General features: G+C 36.1%; 1 protein-coding gene across 1 annotated transcript; it reads right to left on the reverse strand.

Annotated features, from left to right (window-relative positions):
* Nucleotides 1-706: 706 nt before the first annotated feature.
* LOC311289799 (uncharacterized protein) lies at nucleotides 707-7,296 on the reverse strand. The gene is made up of 16 exons (XM_084408045.1): nucleotides 7,113-7,296; nucleotides 6,817-6,946; nucleotides 6,622-6,687; nucleotides 6,487-6,540; nucleotides 6,012-6,392; nucleotides 5,796-5,897; nucleotides 5,471-5,703; nucleotides 5,200-5,372; nucleotides 5,001-5,094; nucleotides 4,336-4,683; nucleotides 4,085-4,202; nucleotides 3,758-3,849; nucleotides 3,388-3,505; nucleotides 2,765-3,232; nucleotides 2,202-2,375; nucleotides 707-1,974 (listed from the first exon to the last, which is right to left on the reverse strand). Exons 1-14 carry the CDS (start codon nucleotides 7,251-7,253, stop codon nucleotides 3,096-3,098), a joined length of 2,187 nt encoding a protein of 728 aa, XP_084264171.1. The 5' UTR covers nucleotides 7,254-7,296; the 3' UTR covers nucleotides 707-1,974; nucleotides 2,202-2,375; nucleotides 2,765-3,095.
* Nucleotides 7,297-10,874: the final 3,578 nt, after the last annotated feature.

Consider the following 10,874-nt stretch of genomic DNA (forward strand, 5'->3'; position numbering starts at 1 on the left):
CCTTTTCATTGTGTTGTTGTCACATTTTGATGTTGTGTGCTTCCCTGGAGAGAATTTATTTCTTCTTCAGCTTAGTTTTAACTAAGATACATTTTGCTTATATTGCTTTGTTGTATTATAACTTGAATAATTAGGACAAAGACAAGTTATTTTTTACATATTGCTTGAACTGCATACAAGGTAAATAGCCTTTGTAATTTTCCATTCATACAGGACAGGACTGCCCTGTTGATATGGGATTAGCTGAAGTATTTTAACCTGTAACCTTTTAATATTTTGCTACAAATATTTTTGCATTGTGTAAACAGTATTTTATGTTTTGTATAAATACAATTTATTTTTTTAAAGACAAGTACTGTTTATTTTTTACTTCATCTTACAAAGACAGTTCTATAAGTAATATAAAGAGCATTTTTGTTTAACTTATATTACCACTACTCAACGAAGTATCCAGGACAAGATTCTGCTAGAAGGTAAGCATGAATTTGATCTATAGTCCTAACTTACAATGATATTTACTGTTTCACAATGGTGCAGCAATATTCATAGATTTGCTGGTATGTGTTAAACGAGATGAGAATTTAATCCTAAAATCTGACCTGACAACACAAGGCTACCTAGATAACTGATACTATGGGACTAATCAGGAGTTGAGATAATACTAGAATTACTAGATAATAATAGAATAAACTTTAAACATAAAGTAAAAAAAAAATTAAGTTTTTATTTGTGGCAGATAATATGAATATACAATGACAAGTTGGTAAAACATTGTTCAGAGGGTCATGAATTTTTACATCAAAAAGCTTATTAATTCAGTAAAATAACAATAGTGAGTGTAATCCTAGTAATGTTTTACAATGTAAATTATGAATTTGAATATACAAACATAAGAACTTAACTGTACAAATACATATTTGCACACCTTGTCAGTGTTTCATCATGTAACAAAGACAGTTTTAATGGAAATGACAGTATATTCTTGATGTTCAGGGTGTGTTAAGGGTATCATGTGTTAACCACATTCTGGTAAAACATAAGAAAAACAAGAAAACCAAAAATTCAGCAAAGTTTTTGATCTTTGATAACTTTGCACAAGTTTTTGCTACTGTAGGAAACTTTTTCTTCTTCAAAGCAGAGGCCAGGAGATGTTGGGATCACGTTCAAGAAGTTATTCTTTGAAGACTTCGCGTTGACATGGCTGCAGTTCTTCCAAAGTCTGACCTGAAACACAGGTGCCTTGCAAACTTATAGACATTTAGGGGGAGGGATTTACATTGAGGTTGAACAAAGCATCCAGCATATTAAGTAAACAGGTTAAGGAACCCGCCCAACTCCAGCGTGTTACCAGTCTCAATCCAATCAGCATAACCATTCCAACGCATATGTGCTAATCCAATCAGCTCAACGATTCAACGTCTGGGCTGTGGCTCCGAGTGAAACTGGGACGCCAAGAGCCATTAAAGACAATAAGGAGAAAACAGGAATTGCATCTTTGCTGAGGAGAATCATTATCTCAACCTTAAACTCTAAATACAATATTATTTACCGTGATGTTTTGTATGGAAGCATATTTAAAATAGATTTAAAATTTGTAACCCTTCACTACCTACACCTACAGTAAAGGCTGGAATACACAATACAACTTTTGGCTAGATGTGTGTGTCGATTTGAAGTCTGGACAAGTTGACGCTAGTTGCCAAAAGTCAAGAAGTTTTATACAAAAAGTGGTTACTTTTTATACTGATTGTGAGAAAAAATCCTCTTCGTCTTCATCCTCCTCCTCCTCCTCCTCCACACCATACTGGATATCCTCCTCATCCGCGCAATCGTCTTCTTTCAACTCACAATTGTCAAGTACACTACTGTACAGCTGACGAACAGAGGAGATGTGACATTTGAGGTAGGATAGTCTTTTCAGAAGTAGAGAGTGAAGTCCTAGAATTCCACTTTCAGAAAATCCACAGCCCTGTTCTGCAAGCAACACAAAAACCACAACATAAATTATGTCATTTTAATGAAGTACTGCTCTGCTGTAATTTTCTGCTGAATTTACAGCATCAATTAACTTATTTACCAGTACAGAGCAGCAGTTATGGCTAAATACCACTGATTCAGTTAAAGTGCATGATATTGTGGATATACTGTATTGGTGTTATTATTGCTTACACAAGATAAACAGGAAATTATGTAGCACTTACTGTTCTTTTTCATTTCAATATCAATGTGTCTTGAATGATCATTTAGAACAGAATATTCACTTTTGAGGCTTTTCCAATGATTTTTGATCTCCTTCAAGACAATGCACTCCTCTTCAGTAAGCCGGTTCAGGATCATAACTTGGTCAAAGGCCTTCTTTTTGGTTATAAGATTATCTGTGAAGATGTTTTTAAAAATAATGCAAGGAATAGTGTATAAATATACTTTGTACAAAGTCTGTTAAATATATAAATGACAGATTAACCAATATATATTTTGACAATTGCATAGCTACAATTGAGTTTTAGTCAATGTATTACATTTCATTAATGACTACTTTCAAAATAAGTTTATAGTATATTGATAGAAGTTGATATTATAGATACAAGTTATGATGGAAAAGTTACTGCATTTGGTCTTGGGGGACTATAAATGCTTACACTGCTGCAGAGCAAGTGATAACTAGGTATAGCTGAGACAAATGCTGATGCACAATAGGCATACACAATATCTACTGTAAGCAGGTCAATATATCAGAATTTAAATGAGTAACAACAAGACATACCACGCTCATCCAGTAGCCATGGCCATGCATAACTCTCAGATGCCAGAATTGCATCAGCTGACTGCAGTTCTGCGGAGTTTATGTCTTCTCTTGTTTCCATCTAAAAAGAAAAAAGCATGCCATAATATGTTCTATTTAAGACTTTTCTAAAATAAAAGTTAAATATAAACAAGAAAAGTATGTATTTAAATATGCATTTTGCATACTGCTTTCTTATAATGAATGTTTGAAAGGCTTAACTTTTTTTTTGCCCAAAGATCTTAAATTTAGTGCTATCCAGGGTCTCACTATTATAAAACAATGTAACCTAATGTTGAAATTGTTAAAAGCTTTAAAATGATTTCATGTTTAAAGTGCTCTTGCCTGTTTGACGGTACAGGTTTTGCTTCCTCTGCCTGATGCTCACATAAAGCGTCTCAATCACCTTCTCCAGCCCCTGTTGACTGTCTGCGCTCTCCTCAATTGTTGCTTAATTATTGATAGAAATAAAAATGTACATCTATGATTACATCAGAGGTATAAGGATGAAGCTTAAATCATACATGACACTACAGTCTGTGAAAAATAAAAAACAATAAGTTTTCTTTTAAGTACACTGATAAGGTAATCTAAAACATGACTACCTGTATCAGCCCACTGCTTGACTTCACTGATCCACCCTTGAAGCTCATCGTCTGTTACTGTCAGCTCTCTCTTTATTGCATCAAGGTTTAAGGACTCCTCCTGAATTTTAGCTTTTGTCTAATGAATAACAAAACACCATTAAGTGCATTTATTAAAACATAAAAACTACTGACAGATGCATACATGATTCATAAACATGGGCATGGAAAACTGCATAAAAAAATTATAAGTAGCAATTGAGTTTTGACTTTCTAAAGTTTTTTCCACATACCACTTACCTAATTGTTGGCACTACAAACTGAGACAGACATAATTAAAAACTAAAAAATAACTTCACCTGTAAAAGAAAAGGGCAATTTAGAAATATACCTTCATTAATCTTCGGGACAGCACTTTTGCGAGGTTCTCAATCTTGCGTTTGTTCCATGCCATGGCCTGGATGGTAATCAGGTCTGTTCTAGCTAAACAATACAGAGAAAAACAAATCAAGTGTTAAAAAAAATCAATTGTTACTTTATTCATTTTCAATTTATTTAGAATGCAAATATAAAAATGGTCTTGGACTTGCGCTAACACCTCTGGGCACGGATACAGGATCAGGCAAAAGTTTAATTCTTCTGTATTTCATGTGTAGCTTTAACTTATATTTGGTAACTTTGTATTGTATTGTATTGTATGTTTGCAGCTTACACTTACCTCCTTTGGTCATGTATTTGCTGCATATAGCAGTTCTTGACAAGAAGCTATTAACTTGTTCTACCTCTTCACCCAGGGTGGTGCCTGCTCCATCTTGGTTTCGACCTCCCCACTTAATCTTGTTCATGGATCAAATATTTAACAGGGTTAAAATAATCTCAACATTGTGTTTTAGAATATAAGTAGCAATTACTGAAAAATAAATAAAGAAGTCGCAAATTGTTATCTTTATTTTCTGTAAAACAGTTTACCTCACATTTCCAAGAGTGGGCCTTTGCATGCATCACTGACAGGAATGGCTTCATGTCCAGGAGAGGAGAGAGCTCTGGACAATCATTAACCACTCTCTGTAGGTATGGCCAGTACTTGCAGATTACATCAGTGCACATGAACTGCACATTCTTTGGAGTCATCTCTTTTTGTAGATACATGGGATATGCAAATATTTCTCCCCTCATCATGTTTAGACTCCTCAGAAGCACACCATGTCGACAGACAGCCACCTCCATGCCCTCCTCATCCAACTTGTTGACTTTCTTCGGGACAGACTCCCGTGCTGCAGTCCACTGACTCGTTCCACAGACACCTTTTCTAACTGACTATCAAGATGACAATAAAGTGAAAGAAAAACAATGTGATGATTTAACACAGTATTAAATTACCTTTAGGATAAATGTCTAAATAAATATGTGTAAAGATATGTCAGCCTGTTAGCATTTTTTTTTACACATTTCAAATTCCCACAAGTGAATTTTTGCTTTACTGGAAATTCAAGCCATGCAAGATGGCAAGATTTTACAATTCAATGCATTGTTCTTAATTTTGCTATTGTAGTTAAGTAAAAATGTGCATTCCTATTTTTTGTTTAGGATACAATTTCAATGATCATTAAGACAAAACAGACAAAACAACTTACATGCTTTGTCTTCTCATTAATGTAGTCCACAAACTTGGAAACATCGTCATCCTCACAGACAAAGACACCCTTAAACAAGCCATGATCTTCATCCCTTGAAGATAATTAGAAGGGCTTCATTTAATTATCTAATGAAAAACTAACTGGAATAAAATATTTTGAAATGCTTTTTGAAAGACAGATATATAACTTCTCCTACCCTCTTTTGAAGCGATACATTTTTCTGTTACCATCTACTGCCACAGCAAGCATAAATGGAGAACAGGCTGGACAGTCAAACACTTTCAGTCCACAGAGCTGATCGATTTCGAACTGGCAGTATCTCCATTCGAAAAAACTTCGTTGAAAAGCATCTGCGCATATCTTTCCATTCTATAAAACAAAACCAATATAAAAGTCAAAAACAATATAAGAAATAGCTCACTGCCAAAAAAGAAAATAAATAATTTGGTAATTAATTCAATTCATACTCTGCCCAAAAACTCTGTCCGCTGTTCTAGTAAACTGGTGAAGGACTGTCTAGACATTCCAGGGGCAGTCAGTTTCATGTGGTCATAGGAAACAAATACATCTATTTTATATAATGTTTCACAGCTTGCTGTGGCAGGCCAGTAACCAGATTTGATCAGTTGCGGGACGCTGGTATTTCTGCTCACAAGACATTTCGGACATTTGAAGTGTGGCAAGCTGACATTGTAGCGACCTATTGAAATAACAATGTATTTATAATGTATTTGCAATATATATATAAAAAAAAAAACAATAATTAAAATATTTGTTTTATACTGGACTCACCATCGATTCCTATGAGAATGGCCCTTTTACCTTCTGACACCTCAATGGAATCAGTGGCACATTGGCACATTTGCTCAGGAGCCTCAAGATGCAAAAGGCAATCTAGAAAAAAGAAATTAAGCTACCGTAAATAACATTGTTCCATTATTATTTTGACTACATGAAATTCACATGATAGATTCTAAGGTTTTATAATTCTGGAAAAAAATAACATACTTTTTTCTTCAAATTGGAATTGGCCTTCAATATCCACCTTGACCAAAGTTGTTGGGGATAGGGGTTGAAAGAATCCTTTCACATTTGTCTCTCGGTTGTGAAGTTTCCTTTCATGGGCCAGTATATCACAGTCTGCACAGTACAGCTGTTTAGGAATGCAGTCCTTACAGCGGATAATAGATCGCTTTAGTCTGCAGTGCTGGCACTGCTGGATCTCTGTATACTCTGCCGTTAATAACGACTCCACTATCTCTGGCCTCAAAGCTGCCCACTTCTTACTCTGGTCCATGCGAATAGACCAAGTGTTTGAGGAAGTCGGATCTGTGTACTGAATGTCTTCACTATCAGCTAGCAGATCCTCTACCTCTTGATGAAGAGTTTCTGTAAAATAAAAAACTAACACAATATAGTGTACAGTACATGCCAGTTAGTTAGATTGATCATTACAAAGCAGTAATGACACAATAATACACACCTATATCTTCAACAGCTGACCAAACAGTGCGAGCAGACAGTGATGGCCTTTCACCTGTGAACAATGAGACATAACAAATAATTAATAATTATAACCTCTGCATGATTTGTGAAAATTGTTGGTGTTATTACTCACCATGATCAATGTATCCTTGCCCAGACTCCAAAGATGATGTACTGACTGGATTGTTGATCTTTGTAGCTACAAATAGAGATTTATTAGAGATTATTAGAAATATACAGTACAGACAAATGATGATGATACACATTATCAAAGGGAGAAAATGGTATGAAGTGCTAAAATACACTGTGCAAATTATATAAGACATACCATTTAATTTTTTTGCCTTTGCAGATATTGGCCTTCTCCGTTTAGGCACAAGATGCCCATACTCATCCCTCTCCACAAAACAGACCGGCTTGAGAAGAGTGCCACTGGCTCGTTTGGTCTTCTTTTTCGGCTGAAAAAAATAAATAAATAAACATGTTGAAAGAAATTGCTAAAAGTGATTAAAAGTAAGGACTTGGAAATCTATTGACAGATAAAACAATATACATGTATTAAAGCAACTTAATGTAAATAAAAAAGTAATTAAATGAAGAAAACTGAAATTTTATTAACATTACCAGTGGAGGATTGAACGTTTGTAGAATTTGTTCAGCCTCCCTGGTAGCCGCTTCAAGTTCAGCATTGTCAGCTTTCATTTTAAGATCCTTTGAAATAATTGCAGCTTCCTGACATAACTGGTCAAAACCTGAAGATGCCATATTGAAGAAAAGAAGAGAAAGAATGCAAAGAGAAATAGGCAAAGAAAAATTGAAAGACAGAAAGAAAGACAGACAGACGGGGGGGGGGGGGGGGGGTGTCTGGGAGTGTGTGTGTGTGTGTGTGTGTGTGGTGTGTGTGTGTGTGAGTAAGTGAGTGAGATAGCGAGAGAGAGAGCAAGTTATGCAAGTGATGGCTCTTAAAAGAGCCGTTGGTTTAAATGTAGAGCGCGTGTAGATGGAGTAAGAGATGTATGTGAAGAAACTGCAAGACAAAAAAAAAAAAAGTGTTACAACTTTAGGATATTATTTTCTGAATCTTTATTTATTAAACATTTTGTGTGTATAACTATTTACAACAAATCCCGAGATCCCCCCACAATCATAAGACTATATTAAAATAAATAAATAATATGGCAATAAAATAAAACTGATAAAAAAAGAAGGATCTGAAAGTTTCAAGATTTCTGAATTGTACATCAAATGTATTAAAAGCATGGTAAGTGTTGTTGTAACTGTTTTTACTATGTATAACAAGGCTGTGGTAAAAGCAAAGTAACGTTTGCTGTTACTGTAAGTAAGTTACTACAAAATAGTAACGTTACAGTAGAAGTAGGCTAACTGCGGTAAAAACATGGTAGGATTTGTGTACCAAACACAAATACCACAGTGGAAGTACAGTGGTAGTTACTACTTCCATTAATTCCAAAAAAATATTAATAAAAATGATCGAAGATCTGTCACGTTAAGTTAATGCTGCTAGCAGTCACCCGCTAATTGATAATGTGTTGGGTGGGTTGAACTTATTTTGAACAAAAATAATGTAATATTGATGACCAATACAATTCAGAGAACATTCAGAAGCCGATCTGGATTAATAAAGCACATATAATGAACTTTATATCGAACAAAAAGACACCGCCTGGTATATACTCACCGAGATATGTGGCGTGCCGCGTGCGTATGCGTAAGCTGCTGATAAATAACGCGATGTTTGTGCGAACGAGAATTGGGTCACGCTTCTTGAATGCGATGAACAAAATCGTATGATATAGTACGATTTAAACAATTCGTATGATTTAGCACGAATTCGCTGATACACTGGGATGTGTTAATGCGATGAACCAATCGTACGATTTCGCACGAGCCAGCTCCAATACAATTCAGAGAACATTTAGAAGCCGATATGGATTAATAAAGCACATATAATGAACTTTATATCGAAACACCGTCTGGTATACTCACCGAGATGTGGCGTGCGGCCTGCGTAAACCAGGCACGGCGTTATGGGTGGGCCTGACGGGCCTAGGCCCACCCACTTTTCAACAGGCCCACCCAAAACTTTTCATCTTAAAAAAAAAAGGTTTAATATATTCTAATTTTGTCAAGAACTATACAGATAATTTGTGCTAAAATAGTCTAAATGTTTAGTTTTAAAAACAATTTTAAAAAGCTGGTTATGTCTATTTTGATGTTTCTGCGCAAATTCAGCAGACAGTGGTTCGGGTTTGTTCCGATCAGAACTCGTGAGTGGAGAGCGCATTTCTGAATATTCAGCTCTGCTCGCTCATTCTGCAGGGCCGCTCGCTCAACCCAGATGTCCTGTTGCCTGGTTCGAAAATATGTGGAATAGGGCTGCCTCCGACTTAAATTTTTTAGTGGACTAGTCGTTGTTCATTTAAGCCATTCGTGGACAAATCGCCCCTGTATATTATTTTAATTATGCTACTTAAATAGGCTATATAGCCTACACAGGATAATGATAGTTTACGTCAAGCGCACGACTGCACGCTTGCTAGCCACAAAGAACCGGTAAAAGTCATGATTATGAATGTGTCTAAAATAGCAAGGAGACATTTCATTATTTATTAATAAACTGGTGTTTTATGTGTCGCTGCAAAGATGAAGTTGTCGACGCTGACTCGCCATGAACGCGAGAAAAATGCACATTTCATATGGATTTCATAATCAGAGAGCCTATTTCTTTTGGTTTTTAATATTTTCGTTTAAAAGTAGACATTTCAAGCTTTCTATAATAGATAGCCTATATTTCTCAAATCTGTGAGGCACAAGCTGAGTTTCGGCGCCCTTCGGTTCACGTGCAATGCAAGTGATCATGCCGGCGCCTTATTACATTGTCTGCTATATATTTTTCTTCTTATTAATTAAATACAGGCAATTGATTGGTAAAACATTGATCAAAATTAAGATACAATTTATACAAAACGAAAATCTTTTAAAAAGAGTCTTTCTACTAAACAAAACTCAATGAAGTGGTCAAAATCATGTCTTACATGTCATGTCTCCAGACATATTTGCGCATCTCATGATGTATCATATCTTTCTCGGCGACCAGCGCCGTTGCTAGGATGGCGCCAGCGCCTCTGCCTCGCGAGTGGATGATAGCCCTGAAGACAATGGTACCTTTAGTGGTAGTATACCTTTAGTTAAGTTATACCTCAAGACTCAAGAGTCTTCGTAGTGCACTACGAGACAACGCCAGGTTTGATGCGTAATGGAGATTACAAAGCGCTCTTCTTTGGTCAGAACCATGGAGAGCGATCGCGGATAGGTCCGTCCTATGCACCGATACTTTTTACAATGCAACAAAATATTTAAAGAGCATCAAGCTATTAAAATCTATATTATACGAACAGATAATTTAACAGTATATTAGTCAGTAATTTTTATTAGGTTAAACAGTGATTGGATAACGTTTTTACCGGTAATTTAAGGCCCACCCACAATTGGTCTGGCCCATCCAAAACTGAAATCCTGGCGCCGTGCCTGGCGTAAACTGCTGATAAATAACGCGATGTTGTGCGAACGAGAATTGGGTCACGCTTGAATGCGATGAACAAAATCGTATGATATAGTACGATTTAAACAATTCGTATGATTTAGCACGAATTCGCTGATACACTGGGATGTGTTAATGCGATGAACCAATCGTACGATTTCGCACGAGCCATGCTCCAATACAATTCAGAGAACATTTAGAAGCCGATATGGATTAATAAAGCACATATAATGAACTTTATATCGAAACACCGTCTGGTATAGCCTACTCACCGAGATGTGGCGTGCCTCCGCGTGCGTAAACTGTTGATAAATAACGCGATGTTGTGAGAACGAGAATGTCACGCTTCTTGAATGCGATGATCAAAATCGTATGATAAAGTACGATTTAATACATTCGTGCGATTTAGCACGAATTCGCTGTTACACAGGGGTGTATTAAATGCGATGAACAAAATCGTACGATTTCGTACGAGCCAGCTCGTATGATTTCGTACGATTTAGCCACTTGGTTAAATCGTGCGAATTAGTACGAATTCACCGTGAGATAGGGTTGAAATGCATATGACACTGTTGTCATGTTCAACAACTGCAGGAAGTGAAAAGCAAGAAACAGCTTCAAACAGATACAGATTTAGAAAGAACAATTTTTCAACCGTAACAGTTTTATCATTTTACAATAATGTTTTGGTAAGAACAGTTTTTGACACAAAAGGATTTGCAAAAAAAAAACATGGGAATGAACCCTAATGTTCAGGCTTGCACATTGCCTGAAACAAGGACAGCCAGTCTGTTTCGTGTGTCATTCCCAGAGGTTTCGTTGTT

The sequence above is a fragment of the Rutilus rutilus genome (genome assembly GCF_951802725.1).
Source record: "Rutilus rutilus genome assembly, chromosome: 4".
Taxonomy (NCBI): Eukaryota; Metazoa; Chordata; class Actinopteri; order Cypriniformes; family Leuciscidae; genus Rutilus; species Rutilus rutilus.